The sequence below is a fragment of the Grampus griseus genome (genome assembly GCF_964374135.1).
Source record: "Grampus griseus genome assembly, chromosome: 6".
NCBI classification, from domain to species: domain Eukaryota; kingdom Metazoa; phylum Chordata; class Mammalia; order Artiodactyla; family Delphinidae; genus Grampus; species Grampus griseus.
Window position 1 is genome coordinate 67,231,672 of NC_139000.1, and position 24,966 is coordinate 67,256,637.

A 24,966-nucleotide genomic window follows, 5' to 3' on the forward strand; every position below is an offset into this window, starting at 1 on the left:
GATCAGCCGTGCAGCGATATAAATTAGCTATGATGGAAGTTAAAAAATTTTTAATGTCCACATGGGAGCTGGCATTTCCCATAATTTGGACCTAACGGTCATTAGCAAAGTGACTAATAAAATTGACATACAGTCTTGGTAATCAAAATCGGGCACACTCTATAATTTCTTTTCTCCTTCTTTTTGCGACTTGGTTTGGGACTTTGCACACAGTGGGTGTTTAAGAAAGGCTGACTGACTAATCCAAAGCTAAGAAATTGCAAGTGATTTAATGTTCAGCCAGCTTCACCCTCAAATTGCCAAATAGAACAAAGATCCCATGACTAGTAAGAAGTGGTATAAAGCCACCAGGAGTCCTTCTGTAAAAGGAGCCCTTTGAAAAGTCTCAGGTGGGAAATGAAGAAAAGTAAACAAGGCTTTGCCTATGAGTCTCCTCTCTTGCACTCTCCTTCCAGTGCACAGTGACGTGTGGCCAGGGCCTCAGGTACCGTGTGGTCCTCTGCATCGACCATCGGGGAATGCACACCGGAGGCTGTAGCCCCAAAACCAAGCCCCACATAAAAGAGGAATGCATCATACCCACTCCCTGCTATAAACCCAAAGGTAACTTGACAGGGGCTCTGTAACCAGTCTTGTTATTGTTGTACATATTCAGTGCTGTTTTCAACTCCTTGGAATATAATTAAGTATCCCAAGTGTTCTTAATAGCTATTCTTTGTAACTTAGACTCTACTAAGTGGACTTAACTCTTTCTAAAAATCTTTCAAGTGGTTTTGCTTGCACATTGTTTTTAAGCACTATGTATTGCTATAATTCTCTCCTGGTTCAGAAAGTTGATAGAAGACTGTTGCTGAAAAATATCACATATATTTGCTCGAAAGGAGATATTTTAGAAATATATGTCTGATTTACTATCCATATTGCTTGCTGTTCAAAACAAGGTGGTACTATCCATATTGCTTGCTGTTAAGAACTGGTGGTGCAGCGGTTGAGAGTCCGCCTGCCGATGCAGGGGACACGGGTTCGTGCCCCGGTCCGGGAAGATCCCACATGCCGTGGAGCGGCTGGGCCCGTGAGCCATGGCCACTGAGCCTGCACGTCCAGAGCCTGTGCTCCGCAACAGGAGAGGCCACAACAGTGAGAACCCGTGTACCGCAAAAAAAAAAAAAAAAAAAAAAAAACAAGGTGGTGACAGCTTCCCTGGTGGCGCCAATGCAGGGGACACAGGTTCAAGCCCTGGTCTGGGAAGATCCCACATGCTGTGGAGCAACTAAGCCCATGCGCCACAACTACTGAGCCTGTGCTTTAGAGCCCGTGAGCTACAACTACTGAAGACTGCGTGCCTAGAGTCTGTGCTCTACAAAGAGAAACCAGCACAATGAGAAGCCTGCGCATGCAGCAAAGAGAAGTCCCTGCTCTCCGCAACTAGAGAAAACTCGCGTGCAGTGAAACCCAACGCAGCCAAAAATAAATAAATTAAAAAAAAAAAACACAGGGTGGTGAGACTCATCAAGAAAAAAAGGGAGAGGGCCCAAATCAATAAAATCAGAAATGAAAAAGGATAAGTTACAGCTGACACCATAGAAATACAAAGGATCATAAGAGACCACTATGAGTAACTATACACCAATAAAGTGGACAATCTAGAAGAAATGGACAAATTCTTAGAAAGGTACAATCTCCCAAGACCGAGCCAGGGAGAAGTAGAAAATATGAACAGACCAGTCACAAGTACTGAAATTGAAACTGTGATTTAAAAACTCCCAACAAGCAAAAGTCCAGGACCAGATGGCTTAACAGGTGAATTCTACCAAACATTTAGAGAAGAGTTAACACCTATCCTTCTAAAACTATTCCAAAATATTGCAGAGGAAGGAACACTTCTGAACTCATTCTATGAGGCCACCATCAGCCTGATACCAAAACCAGACAAAGATATCACAAAGAAAGAAAATTACAGACCAGTATCACTGATGAACATAGATGCAGAAATCCTCAACAAAATGCTAGCAAACCAAATCCAACAATACATTGAAAGAACCATATACCATGATCAAGTGGGATTATCCCAGGGAAGCAAGGATTTTTTAATATCTGCAGATCAATCAAATCAATCAGTGTGATACACCACATTAACAAATTGAAGAATAGAAAGCATATGGTCATCTCAATAGATGCAGAGAAAGCTTTTGATAAAATTCAACATCCATTTATGATAAAAACTCGTCAGAAAGTGGGCATAGTGGGGGAATACCTCAACATAATAAAGCCTATATATGACAGGCCCACAGCTAACATCATACTCAATGGTGAAAAGCTGAAAGCATTTCCTCAAAGATCAGGAACAAGACCAGGGTGCCCACTCTCGCCAGCTTTATTCAACATAGTTTTGGAAGTTCTAGTCACAGCAGTCAGAGAAGAAAAGGAAATAAAAGGAATCCAAACGGAAAAAGAAGAAGTAAAACTGTCACTGCTTACAGATGACATGATGCATTACATAGAAAATCCTAAAGACACTACCAGAAGACTACTAGAGCTCATCAATGAATTTGGTAAATTCGCTAGATACAAAATTGACGTACAGAAATCTGTTGCATTTATACACAGTAATAACAAAATATCAGAAAGAGAAATTAAGGAAACAATTCCATTTACCATCGCATCAAAAAGAATAGAATACCTAGGAATAAACCTACCTAAGGAGACAAAAGACCTGTACTTCAAAAACTATAAGATGCTGATAAAAGAAATCAAAAACAACATAAACAGATGGAAAGATATACCATGTTCCTTGATTGGAAGAATAAATATTCTTAAAATGACCATACTGCCAAAGGCAATCCACAGATGCAATGCAATCCCTATCAAATTACCAATGGCATTTTTCACAGAACTAGAACAGAAAATTCTAAAATTTGTATGGGAACACAAAAGACCCTGAACAGCCAAAACAATCTTGAGAAAGAAGAACGGAGTGGAGGAATCAGGCTCCCTGACTTCAGACTATACTACAAAGCTACAGTCATCAAAAGAGTATGGTACTAGCACAAAAATAGACATACAGATCAGTGGAACAGGACAGAAAGCCCAGAAATAAACCCACCAGTTATGGCCAATTAATCTATGACAAGGGAGGCAAGAATATACAATGGAGAAAAGACAGTCTCTTCAGTAAGTGGTGCTGGGAAAAGTGGACAGCTACATGTAAACAATGAAGTTAGAACATTCTCTAACACCAAATCCAAAAATAAACTCAAAATGAAGTAAAGACCTAAATGTAAAACCAGATTCTATAAAACTCCTAAAGGAAAGCATAAGCAGAACACTCTTTGACATAAATAGTAGCAATATTTTTTTGGATCTGTCTCCTAGAGTAATAGAGATAAAAACGAAAATAAACAAATGGGACCTAATCAAACTTAAACTTTCGCACAGCAAAGGACACCATTAACAAAATAAAAAGACAACCTATGGACTGGGAGAAAATATCTGCAAAAAATGCTACCTACAAGGGATTAATTTCCAAAATGTACAAACAGCTCATACAGCTTAATACCAAAGAAAACAAACAACCCAATCAAAAAATGGGCAGAAGACTTAAATAGACATTTCCCCAAAGAAGACATACACAGGTGGCCAACAGGCACATGAAAATATGCTCATCATTGCTAATTATTAGAGAAATGCAAATCAAAACTACAATGATATATCACCTTACACCAGTCAGAATGGCCATCATTAAAAAGTCTACAAATAATAAATGCTGGAGAGGGTGTGGAGAAAAGGGAACCCTCTTGCACTGTTGGTGGGAATGTAAATTGATACAGCCACTATGGAGAACAGTATGGAGGTTCCTTAAAAAACTAAAAATAGAACTACCATATGACCCAGCAATCCCACTACTGGGCATATATCCTGAGGAAACCATAATTCAGAAAGAGTCATGTACCACAATGTTCATTGCAGCTCTATATACAACAGCCAGGACATGGAAGCAACCTGAGTGTCCATCAACAAATGAGTGGATAAAGAAGATGTGGCACATATACAATGGAATATTACTCCGCCATAAAAAGAAACGAAATTGAGTTATTTGTAGTGAGGTGGATGGACCTAGAGTCTATCATACAGAGTGAAGTAAGTCAGAAAGAGAAAAATAAATGCCGTATGCTAACACATATATATGGAATCTAAAAAAAAAAAAAGTTCTGAAGAACCTAGGGTCAGGACAGGAATAAAGACGCAGACATAGTGAATGGACTTGAGGACACGGGGAGGGGGAAGGGTAAGCTGGGAGGAAGTAAGAGAGTGGCATATCTACTACCAAATGTCAAATAGATAGCTAGTGGGTAGCAGCCGCATAGCACAGGGATTATCAGCTCGGTGCTTTGTGACCACCTAGAGGGGTGGGATAGGGAGGGTGGGAGGGAGACGCAAGAGGGAGGATATATGGGGATATATGTATATGTATAGCTGATTCACTTTGTTATACAGCAGAAACTAACACACCATTGTAAAGCAATTATACTCCAATAAAGGTGTTAAAAATATATATAAAGGAAGCAGTGGCCACTGATACAGCTGACAGAGTTCGGTTCAAAAAGAGAGTAATGTATTAAAAGCCTACTATTAGTGCCAAGCTGAATTCTTCATTATGGAAAGACAGGGATGGTTCGAGCTGTCATAGACGGCTTCATTGACCGAGTCATTTATCTGGGGGAGGTGGGCTAGTTGTAAAATGATGTGTGTATTTTCGGAACCATCTTCCTGGATTCAAAATGTTAGCAAATCCTTTTGGCTTTGGCAGTTTTACATCAATATTTCTCACTGGCTTTGTTTTCTGACCATAAACAATTGTTGTACATAGAGGATAAGTGATGACCCTAACTTAAAATAGTCCATTCTTTATTCATTCGTCCTTTACCCAGCCACTTCAGAGAAAGAAAAGCAGTTTGTGGTTAACTATCAAGAATAAAATCTGGGGACTTCCCTGGTGGTCCAGTGGTTGAGACTTCACCTTCCACTGTGGGGGGTGTGGGTTCGATCCCTGGTCAGGGAACTAAGATCCCACATGCCTCGGGGCCAAAACCCAAAACATAAAACAGAAGCAATATTGTAACAAATGCAATAAAGACTTTAAAAATGGTCCATAAAAAAAAAAAGAATAAATCTGGATTTTCACAAGTAAGTAGTGAGTCTGGCTCTCTAAACATCATTAAAATGCCATATAATCCTATGGTGTACGCATATATAGACATATTTCTTTCATCTTTACAATTATTTGTTATAAAATGGTGATAGAGCGTCACTGGCTCATACTGTAAAGGCAAATATGCCTATAAATGACCCTAATAAATATGTCAGAATGGGAATCTTGGCAGTTACTTCTGTAGGAGCACTTATTACCTCCCTCTTTCTTTTTCTCCTCCACATTTTTTTGCTAGGAAGTAGTTAGGAAACTTGTTCTGAATTGTTTTGCCAAAGTTAGATAAATAGTTGAAGCAAGTCAAATTACGAGTTGTGGACCCTAAGTTTATCGTATTCCAGTTGTCATAGAGCCTTGGGTTGGAATTGAATGAGTCAAATGTCTAAAGCAACATTTTGTGAATTTCAGAGTGTCAATTTTGTTTGTTTTTCACAGTATGGAACAGATCACACTTAGCCAAAAGGCAAAAGAAAAACAAGTTAGAATTTATGAAAGTATCACAGTATAATCCATTGTACTTTGTGTTTGTTTTAAAAGGTAAATCTTTTCAACAGGAAATAGAATCAAAGATATTTCAATGACCCTTTATACACATACAGAGCTCTAGAGTTATGATTTTCATAATAAAAAGACTTTCCTTTGCTAATCGACATAATAAAGGGGACATATACACAGAGACTAGTGTTATTAAACATTTTAAAATCTGATTTTCATTTTCTTCATATAACTATCATCATAGGCAGAAATTGACCTAAAAACATATTTGCAGTTATCGACATCATAACTTTTAGGTAGTACAAAATCAACAACTGGGGAGGAGAAAATGAAATTTCCCTGAAATCCTAAATTGGTTCTAACCTCCTCTCTTTTGTGTGCATGCACTTAATTCTCAGAAAAACTTCCGGTAGAGGCCAAGCTACCATGGTACAAACAAGCTCAAGAACTTGAAGAAGGAGCTGCTGTGTCAGAAGAGCCCTCGTAAGTTTTCAACCATGCGTTGTTCTGCTTTTGAAGCTGATTGGTTTAAAGAAAGCAGTGTCTTGCTGATGGTGGCTTTCGTGGGTTCTGAGCTAAGTGTACTCCTCTTACCAAGGGTGGAATGAGGCTTTGGGGCTGTCAAATTGGAGATTTATCATTTTCATAGTGTTTCTCAAAACATGATTGCTCTCTAAATCTTTTCAGTTATGAACTAAGAAAATGAAAGTGTAGTGCCTACCCTCTTCTCCAAAATCTGACCTCCTGTTTTCTTTTGCCAAGAGGCCAAAGGTGAGAAGGTCCAGGCTGCATCTGATGATGTAGCGCAGATTTGATGTGAAAGCCTAGGCCGCTTTTTGTACTCCTTATCTCCCAGCTTTGCAGTATAGCCACTCACAAAAATGAAAGGGTAAGTGAAATATATCTGAGGTCAAAGGAAGCTTATTAGCTTTTCTTTTCCCTTTCTTGCTGGGATTGGTATCAGATGGATACCAGGTCTTTGCCCCACTTGATCAAGGTCCCACACTGGCTCAGTTTGATCAAGGCCATGAAATCTGTAAGACCACTAGGCACAGATTTTCCAGATACTTCAGCAGAGGAAACAAGGAAGAGAGACAAACTTAGGTTGATTGATTGATTGACCAATAACTGTATATTGATTCTACTGCAATACACTGATAGGCCTCTCTGCTACATCATTTTTAAAAATACAGGAAAGCACTTTATTGATGAATTTCATCTATGACCAAAGCAGTTTCTCTGACTGATGATTTTCTAGATTAATTTAATACAAGTACTAGGCTCAGTGCTATGCATTGGTACCTAAGACATGTTATGTTACCCACCCTCCAAGAGCTCACAGTATAGCATTCAGGATACAAAATGGTTTCCAAATTCAACCTGTAGTTTAAATTTTACTAAATATAATATATAAATTAAGATTATAATTTATATATTCCAAAGCAATTTAGAACCTCTTCTGAGTCATCCTGTTTGAATCTAAATCTGATATGGTTAGCCAGAACACAGATTGTGTTCTGAATCACACCCTAAACATCAAGAGATTGAAAAAGAAATCCAAAATACAGATTGGTAAAATGACCAAAGTTCATTTGTAAAAAAAAAATGGTACTTGGTTTCACAGAAAAATGGTGTATATATAAGGTAACACATTTCTTACTTAAAAGGATAAGAAGCAAAACATAGATCGTTTCTGTATCATAAAGTTGCTACAGCATTTTGTTTGCAACTTCTTTGAGAAAAGGCTTTAAGAAAAAGCAGCTAGCCACTGCAGAACTTTGGAGGAAAGGCAGTGGTTAAAGATGCAGTGCAACTTTTATGTGACTATATAAAGGCTTGAAACTTTCTGTTTCTCTCCTGCCAGTACCTGGCTTGACAGACCTTCTTGCTGCTGGAGAGGAAGGAAGCAGTTCATTTTAGAGGGGTATTAACTCTTGAATCCGCTAAGGGGTCCTATTTAAGGCACAGAAAGATGCCATGTAATTGGAGCTAGTTACTCCTTATACGTATTCCTAGACTCAATACATTTAAAGCCATATAGGTATTATTTTACCTAAATAAACTCTGCTCTCCCGTACATTATATTTTGTCATTTGGTCTAAAGCATAATTCTGGGAGTAATATTGCATTATGACCGATGTTAAATAATATAACAAAGTTTAAATTAGATCAAAACACCTTATACTAATAATTAAAAGTCTTTCTCTTTATTAGATACCTCTCAAATGAAAGCTGTAAGTAGAGTTTAATGCTTCTGCAGAAGCATTACATAGACCACATTCAACTGTAATTTGTAATGAGTGTTTTCCACTAAAATTCTGATTAAGATGCATTATGCGTAACTTTAATCTTAACAAAATCCCTAAAGTAGTAAACACATAGTTTTAACCATTGAAACTATAGCCATATATTAGATTATTAAATTTTACTCTTGGTGTAATGGAATTGCCATTTGGCATGATTAATCTGAATTGAAGTTGATTGTAATTGGAGTGCTAGTGCCGGGTAAAGGAAATGTATACTGTTATGCTCAGAACAATAATTACTTTTATACAAAAATGAAATAAATGACAGCTGTAGAATAATGTAATGAAAGGTATGTGGTTTCCACATTTTAATACGCTTTACTGTTTACCACACTGAACCCTAGGAAAGGTCCTACATGTCACATGATTTTTTTTAATTGATTTTGAATTTTAAAAACATAATTTTGCAGGGTCTTAATTCTTTTTTTAAAACCACACAGACTAGTTTCTGAATGTATGGAACAACCTATAATTATTCTCCATAGTATAATGAAAAAATGATACACTGTCACCAAGGCTTTCCTTCCCCCCCACCAGGGACTCACATTGCTTAAATTAAAGAGTAATGTTTAGAAGCTGTGGTTGTCACTTCTGAACTAATACAGAGAAGAGAAGCAAGAACAGTGGTCCAGGACTATTATCTCTTGCTTTGGCTCCAGTTAACATGGAGAGTTCTGTAATAAAACAGCAAATAGCCTTTACTTCCCCTTATGTAGAATAAAAATACTATCACCAGCCTGTCTCATTAAATACTGTGGGAAAATCAGTAGCTTAAAGTTTTTAGTATATGGAGACACCATTATTGAATGTCAGATTCTTTTGGTAACCCCAAAATGAAAAAAAAAATTGGGGTTATCACTGTAGCCAAAAATGTTTGAAAGCGACCACTCTAAGACATGTTTAGAAGAAAACTATAGTAAAATACTGAAAACTGAACTGCCAAGAAATAACTAAAACTTTATAGAACAGAAGTATGTTACATATTCCGCTAAACTAAATGCCATGCAGAAGATACAAATACAGTTATTAGTCTCATAGAATAGCTGAAATAAATATCAATAGTGGGTCACATGATAGTAATGAACTTACTGTTGATGAGATTCATCTTATGAAGCTGCAGCTTCATTGATAAATGCTTTCAGACATTGTTTTTTCCTCAGCAGAGACCTGGTTTATTTACAGTGTATTTGATTCATATGGTACAAAGGTAGGAATATTGTGATGAGTATATTTTCTTGATCTGCAGAAAATGCTTTCTTAACCCACTCGGGGAGTCCTGCACTCTAAACTGACTTTTCACTGGTGGCCATAATTTGCCTTAATCCACACACATGTTTTGATCAGGTTTTCCTGACAACCTACATCAAGAATCTTGAAGCAGCTTTGTCTCTCTTAATTGAGCAGGGCAGCGTGAACAAGATCCAGCCCCAAACTGAGACTAAGGGATGGGGGGCTTTAGCTACTGAAGCTGGTCAAGCACAGACAACCTTATAAATTCACACAGTAAAGTGAACTTGCTTCCAAGGATGTCAGCTGAGAAATCCATAGACATCCCTGCTACACAATTAACGTGGAAAGCATTATGGTTTGAGATAGACTTGTACAAAAAAATAAGATTCTGGGAGAGTTGCATTTTTCTGAGGGTAATAGCAGTGCCATTCTACCACTAGAAAGGGGGAAAGGGGAGAGGGACTGACAGAATTCTCTTCTGCTGTTATTCAAACTATGTGTTTTTGAATTTGCCTCCAGCTGGTGAGAGTAATGTTAGATTTAGGACACATCACTGAAATGCCAGCTGGTTGCTTCCACTGACAAATATATGGAAACAGCTTTCTAGGTATTTTTTAAACCCTCAAAATTTTACTTCTGTTTGGTGAGGGATCAGAACTACCTTGTGGTCATACAATTATACTCATTAATCAGATAGAAGCTAAAGAAATCACTGACTTGATTTTGCATCTCCTGCTTTTATACCTTCCTTTCGGTCTTTGTTGGGATGTGTGCATGAACAGCGTGCCCACTTCAAGCCAGGTACACAGCATGGCCACTTTGATAGCTTAATTTCTTGAGCAAAAATGAAACTATGGTGACTTCTAGGACCTGTCAAGACAGCTGTCTACTGCTACTATAGTTAATCAGCTGGCCTTCTTAAAAAACCTAATCCGACTTGGAATAGGAAGAAAGTTTTTCATTTTCTTAACTCCTTCAAGCCACTCACAAGCCACCCAATGCCCTAGAAGGTGATGGCATGGGGGCTCTCGATGCCCTACCTTTCTCTTTCTAGACTTTCTGCTCTCTGAATCAAGTCATCCCAGGGAGAGGAAGGTCAGACTAATTGGGCATCTCGGGAAGTCAGGTCCACCCCAGAGTGATTTCAGTTGCCAGGAGTGCTTGGATGGCTCAGAACAAGTGACGGGAGACAGGTGATTCCCTTGGGTACACTTGTCCAGCACCGCCATTTTAACTAGCCATCCCTCCATCAAACCGCAGCATATACCAGGTGGAGACCCCTAACGGTGCTGTCCTTTCAAAAGTGGGATTGGGTGGTCCTCTGTGCCTTGATCTTACACTTAAAAACATGTTGACTTATCTTATTAGATTTTTCGTGAACAGCTTTACTGCATGGTTAGGAAAACGTTTTGGGGCTGCAACACAATACCCAAGCCTTAAATGTATTGCCACAAATAGCCTCGGTGTGAGCCATATTAAAAAGGAAGAAGAAGGAAAGCAAGTGGGCAGAAGGCAGAGGTAATATCTGGATGCCAGATGGCATCAGCTTAGTGATGGGGCTGATTCAGTAAGAGGCAAAGGGAAATTCCTGTCATGCATCTGTGTGAACAGAACCCACAAGGAATTAAGATACAGAAAGAAAAGCCAATGAGGGTCTCCATCGTGATCCTATAGTCATTAAATGGTTTGTTTACCTTGGTGAAAATAGTATTTAAATATATAATATTTAAGCTATGTGTTTATATTAGTCCATATTTATATCCAGTAAGTTGTCTGAGAATGTGGATGGCTTAACTCAGTGGTTAAGAATGTGAATTCGTACTTTTTTTAAGTGGTTAGGACTGTTAATTGTGTGACACGTGATTTTATATTTTCCCCCAAAGGACATTTAGGGAATCAAACATTGGTAATGGATCCAGGTAGTTTTGCAGTTCATATCCTCAATACAAGGTACCTCAAGTACATTCTCTTTGTGAATCTCAGGCCACAGAACATAAAAAGAAACATCTTCTATATAGAGAGAAACAGATATATCTCTTAGGAATTCAGAGTCACCTAAGATCAAGAAATGTAAACACTACTTGCAGATCATTAAACCCTCAAAAAGGATGTTCAAGCAGAGCATGGCATTAGAGTTATGGGATAAAAAAGCACAAAAGCATTTAATTTTGATTTGGCACATGGTGGAGTGAGAGCCTCATACTGGCCAGACTGAATGAGCCCTTATCCCCATAACGATCGTGACCTCTCTCCTTTCCAACTCCTTCCTTTCTGGTCTCCCTGTCTACCCAAATCGTTCTTATCCCTTATATCCTCTGCAGATGCTTAATATAAATTCTTTGGCTGATTATGTATTTTAAATAACACTGGACCTTCTAATTGTTCGCACCTCGTAATGAAAGAAGCTGAATTCACTCTTAAGTCACCTGCTCTGGGCCAGACTTTGTGTCAAGTGCAGGTACGGTAAAAAATAACCCAATAGTCCCTGCCCTCAAGGAACCACAGATAATTTCCTAAAATATGAAATTTTTTCAGGTACATCAGGCTGCCAACTATGTGAGTTGGTGAGGGGGTGTGAGTCTGTATATTTGTGTGCTCAAACAAGAATACAACCCCGCTGGAATCAAAGTAAAAAGCACTTTAACTATCGATCAAAGCTACATGCATGGTAGCAGCAGGCACAGTGGTGAAAAGTGTGACCTCCAGGGACGGACCTCCTGGGTGTGAATCATGGATCCCCCAACAGTAAGAGGGAACCCTGACAAATCACTTAACCCCAGAGACCTTAATTTCCTCATTTGAGAAACGAACATAATGGTATCGATATCACAAGGCTATTTAGAGGATTAAGTTATGTGTAAAGTACCTGGTATGCAGAAAACTGTGTTTAGGTGTTAACTGTGGTTATGACTGGACCTTTTCCAGCATCATCCATCTTCTTAGAGAATATTTAAGTAAGTAAAATTGTATAATAATTACTCATTTACAAATGCAGAAATTGAGGCAGGTCTTATCTCTGCCTCATACATGTTGTATCATGTGGCATGTGAGAGAACCACAAGTAACCCCAAATTCAACTAGTGGTTCCCCAGATAGCACCACCTTCCTGTGTCTCCTCTTTGAAGACTCACTTGTAAGAGGCACACTTTGAATTTAGCCGAGAGTTTATCCTAAGGGACAAGGGTTAGTTACCTTTATTTGAACCAAAAGAAATCTATAGCAAATGGCAAAAATTAATAAGGAAAGTTTAGAAAATGCTCAGATGGAAAAGCATCCTCTCTCAACTCTGAGTTACGTCCAGTTGATACCCCAAGCTTGCTCCCAGCATGCACAGAGACAGAAAGATCAATAACAAATTCAAGAGAGCAGACAGAGCCATTTTTATGTAGTCATTAGAAAAGCCTTTCTTGCAAACCAAGAAGTTCTAAATTTGTCTGCCCCTCCTACTGTCTCCACTTAATGCTCAATCTGGAGCTACTTTCAGAACTAAATCTGAACTACTGCTCAGCTGAGCCCTAGAGAGTGGCAAAGACAAATTAATGGGATCCTTGTGTGCCAAAATACAGTATGGACCCTGTCACCACCAATATATGTTAAGTCCATTAAGGTCATTTTTAATGAACTGAACTTTTCTTTGGAAAGCTTTGCCAAACTTGTTGAATTAAGGGAAAGAAACCTTTACAAAATTGCAAGATAAACTAATTCCACTCCATGTGAAGAAGAAATGGTTCATGACAAGTATTCTGAGTTTACAATATTTTAGATTTTTATCCAAGTCAGAGAAAATAATATGCATGAAAATCTACATTCTTTTATTAAGCTAAGAACTCCAAATGCACTAATAGCATTGTAAGCTATAATGGCATTTTAGTTCCTGGGATATGGCTTTTTAAATCATCAGACTAGCCTTAAGGAAAACCAAACTTTTCAATCATGTTCTGTTCACCTAGGTCAGAAAGGCAACGGAGAGAAAGATGGTCTGAAACGAGTGTCGTAGCCTCATTTTTCATTGGTGGAGAGTGATTTGGCTCCATTGTATCTTCTCATACAGTTAAGGGTCTGTCTTCTCTTTTTCCCAAATCTCTGTGTGTAATGAGTTTTAAAGAGTGGGCTTCTCTAAACTAGGAACAATTCCACAATGCTCCAGAGTCTTCACTGTTGGGTGGCTGGTCGTATAATAAGGCAGTGTTAGACCAGAGTCATGTATAAATTACTGAAGGCATCCTCTGTCTCAAAGCTGCCCCAAATCCTTTTATTCTATAAAGCAGCATTTTTATTGAGATTTAACGTAAGTATGATAGACACAGAACTTAAACTTGTCTCAAGCTACATGATAACCCAAACCCCGTCAAGATGAATCAAGGCCAGCACATACTGCCCAAAGGCAGCTATAAGAAATAAAAATAAATAAGCCCATGATAGCAACTAAATCTGGGCACAGTCACCTTTTGAAAGACCATAAGAAACTTCTAAAACAGGAAAATGGTTTCAGATTTTCCGTGCCAATGCCTGGAACTTAAAAGTATGATTTAATTTCTTTGAAGTTTTAGGCTATTGCCTCTCTATCTAGCTTGGTTTCAACCTCTGGAGCCAAGAATAAGCCCAATATCAGATCACTCATAACATCAACCCTTACCCTCCTATTTACCCATTCACTTATTCATTTGAAAAAAAATGTATTTTTGAGCACCTATTATGTGAAGTTCTACCTTCATGGAGGTTTGGTCTAATAAATGAGATAGTTATTCCATAAAGATTCACACTGGATTATCAAAAACCGATTGCTGTTATAAGAAAATGAAGAGGTTCTGTCAGAGTCTGACAGGGGCCCCCAAAAGGTCTGGGAGTCAGGGAAGTCTTCTTTGAGAAGGGACATGTCAGCTGAGACCTGTAGGATGAGCGGAAGTTATTCTAAGCTGAGAGGAGGGAGGAGTGTCATCCAGAGAGTGATCCACACATGCCAGAACTCTGAGTCAGGAAAGAATTACACACATTTAAGCAAGTGAAGGAAGACTAGTGTGTCTGGAAGCTAGTGACTGGGCTGGGGGTGGGGAGAATCGTAGGAGATGAAGATGGATAATGGCATGATATAAACCTGGGTAAGGAGCTTGGCTTTGTTTCTGGGTATAGCAGGAACAATGAAAAGGTTTACATTTTAAAAGCCCCCTGGCTACAGCATGAAGAAAGCATATTAAGAAATAACAGAGGAAGAAAACAGACAAGTGACTATTGTGGTAGTCCACGGGAGAGCAGATGTTAGCATCAATGATCCGGCTTACATGGCAGCCTTAGAGCCAGGACAATGAGGTGGTAGAGAGCATGGATTCTAGAGTAAATGGCCATGATTTGAATCTTGACTCTGCCATTTATTTAGCAGTATGACCTTGGGAATATCTGTGTCTCAATTTTATCATCTAGAAATTGGGATGAAAATATAATTGTTAAAATATAATTTATTTTTGTTAAATATATAAGTTGTTAAAATATAATTTTCAGAAAGCTAAAATTGTGATTTATAAATATAAAATGAGCACATGTCTAACTTTGTATTTAACTCATGAATTATGACAGAACCAATAAGATGTTAAAACTAGTTCTAATGTGAATTGGATTTAGAAAAGTTTATATTTTCTATCAGACAAAATTATTTGCATTGACGTGAACAGAAAAATAAGCTCCGTCACTATGAACGAGAAACATCTACATCATCACTAGCTCTCTACAAGGAAAATTTCATCTCCATGGAGTTGCAAAATAGACTAGCCAAAGACAGAGACTCACACTTCCATAGAATTTGACAGCCCCTGAAAGTCTGCTAGTAATCTTGTTTGTCCATTTCACAATGTTTCTGACAGTACCCATCTCCTAACAGTGTTATAATGAGCTAATATATAGAAATGCTTAAAACATATCAGTGAACGTTAGCTATTATTGTTGTGGTTGTTGCTGTTATTATATCAAGGTGGTAGTAGTCGAGATGGAGAGAGGTAAATGAATTTCTGATACATTTTTGAGGGAGAATTAATAGAATTTGGGAATCGTTTCAAAGTGAGGAACTAGGGAAAATGAGGGATCAAGAATAACTCCTCATTTTTCATGTGAGCAATTAGCTACCCAGTTGAACCATTTGCTGTGATGGAGAAGGTTGGAAGAGGAATCGGATGCTAAGAAAGGGAATCAAGAGTTCCATTTTGGACACTTTAAGTTGGAGGTACCTTTGAAATATCCAAGTGAACATGCCGCTCAGGATAGATGTCAATGTGTACCGGCTAAGAGCATGAAACCTTACTAGGTGTGTGGCTTATATCTCAGTTTCCTCATCTGTATATTAAATGGAGATAATAATAATTCTTTTCTCATCAGGTTATTGTTAGGATTTAACAACATTTATTTATAAAGCACTTAGAAGTGAGGCTGACACATAAGAAGCACTGCATAATTTTTTGATAAATAGATTGTGTTAAATTAATGTTTATTCCCTTCAAAGAGTAAAATGGCTTGCTATCCCAAATCTTACTTTAAAAAAAAGTTTCGATATGAAGCTCAGACAAAAGGTATAGACTGGAGGGTACATACTTGGAAGTTGCCTGTGCTTTGGTGGTATTTGAAACCAAGAATCATTGGTGAGCACATCGGAAGACCGCACCAAACTGAGCCTTCAGGCACTGCAATATTTAGAGTTTGAGGAGAGGAGAAGGATCTAGCAAAGGAGCCTGAGAGGGAAGTGACCAGAAAAGAAAAACAAACACCTGGAAAGCTTGGTGTCATGTAAGTCAAGGAGAAAGTAATTCAAGAAAAAAGGCACGATCAGGTGTGCTGGATGCTACCGGAAACAAGATGACTGAGCACTGGATTTGTCGGGAAGAGAAGACAATGTGGGACCAATACTCTTAAACATTTATTATCAACTGTCTTTTTTCTGGCTTTTCTCTTATTGTTAAAGAAGAACAACATCCGGATGGTCAAGAGGGTCCCTCCTTTAGTGAGATTCCTTCTAATATCTTTTTTTATTTCTTTATTTTTTGGCTGCATTGGGTCTTAGTTGTGGTATGTGGAATCTTTCGTTGTGGCGCGCGGGCTCTTCGTTGTGGTGCATGGGCTCCAGAGCACGTGGGCTCTGTAGATGCAGCACATGGGCTCTCTAGTTGTGGTGCACAGGCTCAGTGGTTGTGGCACGCGGGCTTAGTTGGATTCTTAACCACTGGACCACCCGGGAAGTCCCATCCTTCTAATATCTTGTCTGGAACCATATTAGAGGAAGCTGGGTCAGACCTACAAGATGAGTTTAACAGAGTACTCAAACGTACAAGGTCCTAGGCTTTGAAAGAGCCCAGTCATCTCTGGCTCGTTGGAACTTGGAGAGAACTCTGATCTCCTGCAGCATTTCCTTCTAGTACAGCATCTCTTTGAAAGGAAAATGTGCTCTTTAATGCAGTCAGCCTTTCTTCCCCCACTTCCAGCGCTGAGCATTTCCGCAAGAAAGCCATTGAGGCATTCTTGCCAAGGCCAGCTGCCTCTCAAAGAACCCAAAAGGGCAACACTATCCTGAGAAAAAGAAGTCAACTACTTGGAAAATGCCACTAAATATTGCTGTCCCTGGACTGCCTTAGAATGTTATGGAATTGGGTTCTTCCTTCACATCACTGGCTAGCAGCACTAGATGGGGCAGTCACTGAATTTTTTTTTTTTTCAAATAATTGTATTGGTGACCGTATCAAAATTGTCATTTGTTTTGTTATCTTAATTTCTAGAACCATTCTATTCTTGGTTATGCTACCAGGCACCTTACAGTGCTGAAGACCCTCACAACTCAGACGTGATACTTAAGGATGTGAGGAACGTATGAAAAAAAGTGGTGCTATTAGATGTTTTGCAGAGTGATGTCCTGGGCACCTTTGCAAAATTTTGCTTGGAGACTTCAATATGCATTTCATAACCAGCATGAATTATTTGCAATTCCAGAGACTTGTAAGCTAACAGCTGCAGTTGAGAAATATTTTCATAATTCCACACTCAGATCAAGTATCCTTGACTAAAGAGCTTTCACAATAAGTTAGATTCCCATTTGTTTGGAATGATTTAGGTGTGGTTCTAAGTGAATGTAGAGGCATATTTTAGATAAGTGTTCTCTCAAAACTTTAATGCTTTAGCTATATATATATATATTAAAAGCTACAGAATTTATTTGTATTTCACAAGTTTTTCATGCACTTTCTTCATTTTTTTAATAGTTCTATGAAATTTTATCATGGGCATAGATTCATATAACCACCACCACTATCAGGATACAAAACTGTTCCATCATCCCCCCTAAACTCTCACATACTCTCCCTTTATAACCACTTTTCCCACAAACCAAGCCCCTAGTTGCTACAATGACAAAAGAATTCATAAATAAGTTTGATTTAAGCACCCAATGTCAGTGAATTTGACGTATATATTCATTAATGAAATTGTCTAGCTTCGTGTTGAAAAGCCAGTGGTTACTTCTCGTACAAACATGAAATGCAAAGCTAGCTATATTTTTAAATAATCATTTTAAGTTTGTCTTAGTATGATGGATTTTTTTTTTTTAGTATGATGGATTTTATAAGTAAATCACTTTGAAACTCCTAGAGGGATTCAGTTAAAGAGTTGCCTGCCCTTTGTAACATTCCAAAGGTTTTTTGTTTGTTTACTAGTTTGGAGGATTTTTTTTTTAGTATCTTTCCTTTTAATTTCATTGAGGAACATTGAATAAATAACTAAGTAGATGAAAGAATGTGTTTCCCCTTCCCTCTCCTAGTTCCTTTCCCACCCAGCAGCAATTATTTTTTTCTCATAGATCCAAATGCCTCTTTGATACAAATGCCCAAATGCCCAAATGCCCAGCTAGGTTTAAATAACTGCACCTTTTCCTAAAGATTTTACTGTCTCAAAGATTGTCCAGAATCAGAAGAACCAACCTTCAAAACTAAAGAAAAAGAATAGAGAAAGGTTGAACTAAAAATAAGATGAGGTAATATGAAATACCATTTTTACCAATGACGTATGATGATTTTTTTGTCCCCAAATGACATATTTATGTAAAAGACTTTCTGGTTAATTTGGTATAGAATTACTTAGACAGTATTTTATTTTTCCAATATACTCTTCTCCAGATCCCTCTGTGGCCACTGGTTAGGTGAGAAAATTTTAGAAAGGAAATAATCATGATTCTCATGTGCATATTAAATAAACATCTGTCAAAGATTGTATTTACCTTATTAATTAATGAAGAAACCAGGAATATGTTACAACCAACTCAAAGGAAATTTAAAAGAACCAAACATATTCAGGCAAATAAGAATACTGAAATGAATTTATAAGTAGATGCAAAATGGGTCTATCCACAGGACAACCAATTGCATTCCACAAGACACAGTCTTCATTTCTATGGGAAAGAATCTCATGATCAATTTCCTGCAGTTTAAAAGTTGTAAAATAACTCACAGTCAATGAAAGATTTTAAAATTTTATAATAACTAGGAACAATGCACTGGACAGACTATTCAGTAATCTTTGGGGTCCCTTTTTTTTTTTTTTTTTTTTTTTGCAGTACGCGGGCCTCTCACTGTTGTGGCCTCTCCCATTGCGGAGCACAGGCTCTGGACACGCAGGCCCAGCGGCCATGGCTCACGGGCCCAGCCGCTCCGCGGCATGTGGAATCTTCCCAGACCAGGGCACGAACCCGTGTCCCCTGCATCGGCAGGCGGACTCTCAACCACTGCGCCACCTGGGAAGCCCTTTGGCGTCCCTTTTAAGTTTTTATAATTTTTTTCTACACTCTTCAGTTCATTCCCTCCTCTCCCCTCACCCTAAAATCACCAAAAGAAAGAGGAAAAAGAAATCCACAACCCCTATCAACTTATAACTCAAATGTTATAAGATTGAAAACTAAACAAAAATTAAATATTTCTAATGTGATTTTCTGCAAGTTTCAGTTTGCATTTTGAAACTAGAGAATGGGGTGAGGCTCCTAACAGCATCAAAATAACACAACTATAGAGCTACTATATTGTGCTACTCTTATTTTGAATAATCCCAATGATTTGTTTTTTTAACAAGCACTTATATGAAAGGAGGAGAGAGGAAAGGAAGAGGAGAAAAGAAAAAAAAATATCAGGCCATGTGTGTATAAAACTAGAGCTAAGTCTGGCTAATATCTGCAGTAATGTGAGACTAACCAAGAGTGAAGTGTTTCTCTTTAGCATCATATTAATAAAGTAATAGTTTTTATTATTTCAGTCCACACTTCTGACTCTGTAATAGCCACTAATAAACTAAACCACTTTGGGATTTTCCAGGTGAATTTGATTATCACTCTTTTCTGTTTCATAATAGGGACTGTGGTAATACCTCTAATTAAAGGATAAGTATTTTGGTAGTGAAATGAACAATGAATCTTGCAAACAGAAGACCAGAGAGAAACATAAATTACTTATTTGCCAGGGTTCTGTTCGTTTGTTTGTTTTATCCTGGAGATGGGAAAACTAAATGCAGAAATCATGTCAATCATTTCTGAAGCTCAAGCCCACCTTTGAAAGAACTCACTTATCCAAGCCATTCTTCATCCATCTGGCAATAGTGCTGCTAACCAAAAGAATTTTTAAATTACCCAAATTAAACTTCAATAATACACTGTACATCAAAACGATTAATATACTGATTTTTAAAAGACACATTGACTCCATTTTAAAGGTCCCACTTTAAAGGTTCTAACTCAGCAAGAACTACTCAAGATGCGTCTTCTAAACATTGCAGTTAAACCTCCTAGCTCATATGACTGCCCTCTCACTGACCTTGCTTCCTCCCACTTGTGGCCAGAAAGCTCAAGATAGTAAATACAGAGTTGGGAGATCTAGGGATATGGGGGAAGGTTTCACATGAAAAACAGTTATTATTCATTTGGCCATTTGCACTATTAGATATTTTCCTTTTGAAATACAATCTCCTGCCTTCAGTGAGAGAGAATAGTAAATCATCCAGTGTATGCACTAGAGATATTAAGATGACTGCCAAAAGACAGCACCACTTAAAGACCAAATTGTTCTTAATTGGTGTGAACTTGATGAAGACCTAAGGATAGTGGGTTGGGAGATAAGCCAGTAAGGCTGTTTGACACTTGATAAGGTTCTCACTTGGGAGACATAAAGTAGATTAACCCTAAGTATCCCGACAGTCAAAAATACACACACACACCCTCACACACATATTTCTTTACTTTTTTCATTTAGATGCTACTTTAAAGTAAACAAGTCTTAATCATTGCAGTGAGTTCATGGGGCTTCGGTAGCACCCCTTTTCTACTTAGTGTGCTTTTGGTGTATCTTCCCGGTCCTGGAGAGAGAACAAATGCAAAGTGATTCATGTTATAGGCAAGGAGAGCTGAGGGTTTCATCTGTGCAGCCTTTATGTTCCAGATTTCATCTGGGACTCACTTTTTATCTAGGAGGTAATCCATAAACAAATCAATTTAGCTACTTGTCATAAGTTTCTATATATAGGAAAAAGATGGAAACAGAGGTTATTGCAACAGCAAAGCTTCACAAACATGGCCCACAAAGACTAAAATCTTCCCTATCTGGCCCTTTACGGAAAAAGCTATTTGAGCCTTGGTCTCTTGGAATAGTCACTGAAGAGGGCTATTATAGCTGACAGAACAATAATCCTTCCTGTATGGGAAAAGCTGTTAGGGTGCCATTCTTTCTGAGATCTTGTCATCTTCTTCATTTGAAAACAAAATTCAGGACCACATTATTAAACAAGCATTATTCATCACTGCTGTCAAAGCTGGCAGACTTATCATTTGCTTCGAGGTTTCTCTTATACATAAAATAGTTTGGTATGTATTTTCCTTTCTGTCCACACCTGGGTTGTAAAATTCAGTGCTTGTGTATTTGTTATGATCCTTGTTCCAGGACTCAGGCAGATAGATGTGAATGTGTAATAAGAGGGTTAAAATGATTTCGATGGCAGATTTTGGTTTTATATTCCTAAAAGACGGCTACAGGTAGCGTTATTTAAAGAGGGAAAGACATTTTAATCTTTTAGGATTCTGTTTTCCCCACCACGTTCTCTAGGTGCCAGGAGATGGTTAGGAAGTCAGAAAAGAGAGAGGGAGGTGACTCTGTGATGAGAATTTCTTGGGAATAAGTCTGGGCGATGCTTCCTCCCTCATGCACCTTCCTGACAAGGTTGTATGTGACCTTCCTTCACCCCTAGGGGATGGCTCTTCAAAGGAAACAAGCCTCAGGCCTTTCTTTCTTTTTTTTTTTTTAACATCTTTATTGGAGTATAATTGCTTTGCAATGGTGTGTTCGTTTCTGCTTTACAACAAAATGAATCAGTTATATATATACAAATGTTCCCATATCTCTTCCCTCTTGTGTCTCCCTCCCTCCCACCCTCCCTATCCCACCCCTTCAGGCGATCACAAAGCACCGAGCTCATCTCCCTGTGCTATGCTCAGGCCTTTCTTAAAGGGACTCCCTCCATGCCTCAGACACCATGGGTCTGTGTCTCCGGGCCAGTCCCCCTGCTCTGCACACAGCCCAGGCTCGGGCCCAGGCCACATCTTCGTTGTGCTTCTTCCAGTTTGAAAACTTGGATTGGTTTCCTGTTAGAATTTCAGTTTCCCTAAACTAGATAGGAACTATTTTCACTTGCTGAGATTTAATGCTATAACCTTCTTATCACTTCTTTCCTTTTCTGCCAAAGTCAAGGTTAAAGAGCCAGGTTTGCATGCCTCCTCAGCATGACTCCCTGTTCAAAAGCAGTAGGACCATGGAAAAGTAATTTTTTTTTTTTTTAATTCCAAAGTCCTTTCTCCGGATTATGATACTAACTTTGTGAAAATGTTAGTGGTTCCCTCTGGGCTTTTTTTCTCTAGGCACTTCTCAAGGTCATTGCAGATATGGCCATTGTTGATTAGTGGGAGGAAGAAAGCCTTTTTGGAATTTGGATATTGTCCTACATTCTAGAGAAACTCAGAGCAAAACCAAGTTCTCCCTAATGTGGCTTTTCTCGGTGGGGAGGCGCTGGAGGCTGTTGAACAAACTCGTATGAATGCAGAGCCCTCTCGTTTACTGTGACATGCCTGTGGATTTAAATTTGTAGCAGGGCTTTTCTCTAGGATATAAAAAGAACTGCAGTCCAGACTAATTCAAAGAATGTGTGAGGAACACGGCTCTGCTCCATTCTTGGAAACTTACAAAAAACTCTCTTTCTCTTTCTGTATATAAATAAATCTTGGGAAGCACATTGAGCAGAAAAGCAAAGAAAGTTACAGAACCTGAAATTCAGACTAAAAACAAAACAAAAAAATACTTCCTTAAGTATCTCTGAGGGCTGATTTTGTTAGAGTTTTTAGTATTAGTCTGCTGGAAGAATAGCCGGCATCTGCAGGAGGCACAAGTGCTGGGATTTAGATCGATAGAGAAGAAACCAATTCCCTGCTCCAAAGAGCTACCACTGTGGGTGCAAAGCAGGGAGAAAGCAGGTGGTCTGTGGCTGGAATGTCTTCCAGCTGGGGGTTCATATGACACTCACGAAGAAACCAATCCAGAAACAGTGGCAAGTGAGCTCATGAACTACACCGAAGCGCCCAGCACAGGACAGGGTGGCTGAGCCCTGAGCACATCCTGGGACGGCACTGGGCCACGGTGGCAGGTGGGATGAGGACCCTCCCAGTACCCGCGGTCTCCTGCTTGGGGCTTCTCATCCTGTCCTCTTGTTTGCTTGCGGACTGCAGGTTCATCCCAGAGGCCTGGTCGGCCTGCACGGTCACCTGTGGTGTGGGGACCCAGGTGCGAATAGTCCGGTGCCAGGTGCTCCTGTCTTTCTCTCAGTCCGTGGCCGACCTGCCCGTTGACGAATGTGAAGGGCCCAAGCCGGCATCGCAGCGCCCCTGCTACGCAGGACCCTGCAATGGGGAGGTTCCCGAGTTTAACCCGGAAGAGACAGGTGGCCTCTTCGGTGGCCTGCAGGATTTTGACCAGCTCTACGACTGGGAGTATGAGGGCTTCACCAAGTGCTCCGAGTCATGTGGAGGAGGTAAGAAGGGGGATCTGGCTCAGATCCTCGCCACCGGCTTGTCCTTTTTCTGTAACTTCTCTCTCTGCTTGCAACTGTGTCACGTGATTGCCTCTAGTCCAAGAATGATAAGTGGGGGAGGAAGCCATTCTAAATGTAAAGCGGACTGAATGAAACACAGATGTATTTCTCTTTGGGCTTGAGCAGCTTTTAGACTGTCAGCTATGAGTAGCCATCACAAGTAATGCTTTTACTTTTAGTTGTCATTCTGACGTTTTGCAATATATCTTAGCGTATCTGACTGAGGAACAAAGTTGACACTGACCTGGCAACGCTCTCAACATTTACTTTTATTTATCTATGCCCTTGCCTCTGTGCATGTGGTATGAACCAAGACCCAAGATGACAAGCGGTCTGCTGTTCCCAAGGACAGGGTACAGCCAATCTGATTTATTCAGCTGATTCCCAAAGTAATATCTATTGACAAAGGGAAAGGGTGTATAAGGGCAATTATAACACTGTGGTTACCTAGAACTGGAAAGAATTTAAAGAATCCTGACCCCACTGCCATTTTATAGATGAGAAAACTGAGATACAGAGAAGCTGAGTGACTTTTTCAAGATCACACAGCTAGTGAGTGACATTTGGGACTAGGCCTGCTGTTCATTTCTCTGTCAAGGGTCTTTTTTCATCATACCTCACTTCTTTAAGCACTTAGAGAGTTCCTGAAGCTTTCTCATTGAATGAAGATTATTTAAATAATGTTCAATGTTGCCATGTATATTGACCTGGTTCTCTTAGGTCTAGTTCATGGTGATAACGGATTCAGTGATTTTTCTATTTCAGGTGTTAGTAATGGAACTGTAGTGGGAGAAGAAGGCATTTTAAATCAACAATTAATTCTTTAAGATTACGATCTTTCCTACCACTGTAGAAAATGCATTAGATGCATGTCGACACTGTCTCCCGTGTCTACTCCCAAGAGAGATTTTGATAGGTGAGGAAACGCTAGCTGACTTCCCATCAAATCCCTGTCACTGGCTATCAGTAACCCCAGTTGTCACATTAAGGATCTGCATTCCCAGCAAAGTTTCTTACTTAATTGGTATAAAAATATCTGTATTAAAATTATTTCCCCAAACTGTTTTCTAAACCATGACATTTTTGGAAACTCCTTTATAAAAGCATCTTTTCTCATTACTGGGAATGTCAGAATACATGTGCCCAAATTGTTCATGCGTAGTTGAAAAGGAATGGAACAAGTACGAGCAGAGAAATCAATTTTCTCCATTAGGTCGCTTCGTAAGCATTTAATAGTCTTGACCTTGAGGTTCTCGTTTTGTTTCTAAGCCTTCCAATTTCAAACCATGGAGTTCTTAAGTGTTTTCACGGAGAGCCTATTATTTTAAAACCTAGAATTTTCCATCTGATTCTGGAGGACAGTTTCTTGGAACTCCGCTAATCCATGTCCTGTGGTGCCCTCCACTCACAATGAGGACATCTTTTCTTCCATGCTTAATGAGGGAGAAGTATTAAATAAGCTTTGGTGATCTCTGAGCCCCAGCAGGAGCTCAGAGGCCAGGTGGAAAGGACACAGCAGTGGCTACAGTTGCTTCTTTCCAACATAGTGAATGACTCAAGAGTTCAGATGGTGTGTGTTTATCTCCACTTTCCATG

The 24,966-nt window shown here is 39.1% G+C and overlaps 1 protein-coding gene across 2 annotated transcripts in view; it reads left to right on the forward strand.

The window, feature by feature from the left end:
- ADAMTSL1 (ADAMTS like 1) overlaps nucleotides 1-24,966 on the forward strand; it is a 468,923-nt gene that overhangs the window by 211,009 nt on the left and 232,948 nt on the right. For both annotated transcript variants that reach the window (XM_082657540.1, XM_082657541.1), the window contains 3 exons: nucleotides 456-603; nucleotides 6,100-6,184; nucleotides 23,009-23,310. In XM_082657540.1, the coding sequence (XP_082513666.1) occupies nucleotides 456-603; nucleotides 6,100-6,184; nucleotides 23,009-23,310 (535 nt within the window). The remainder of the gene's footprint in view (nucleotides 1-455; nucleotides 604-6,099; nucleotides 6,185-23,008; nucleotides 23,311-24,966) is intronic.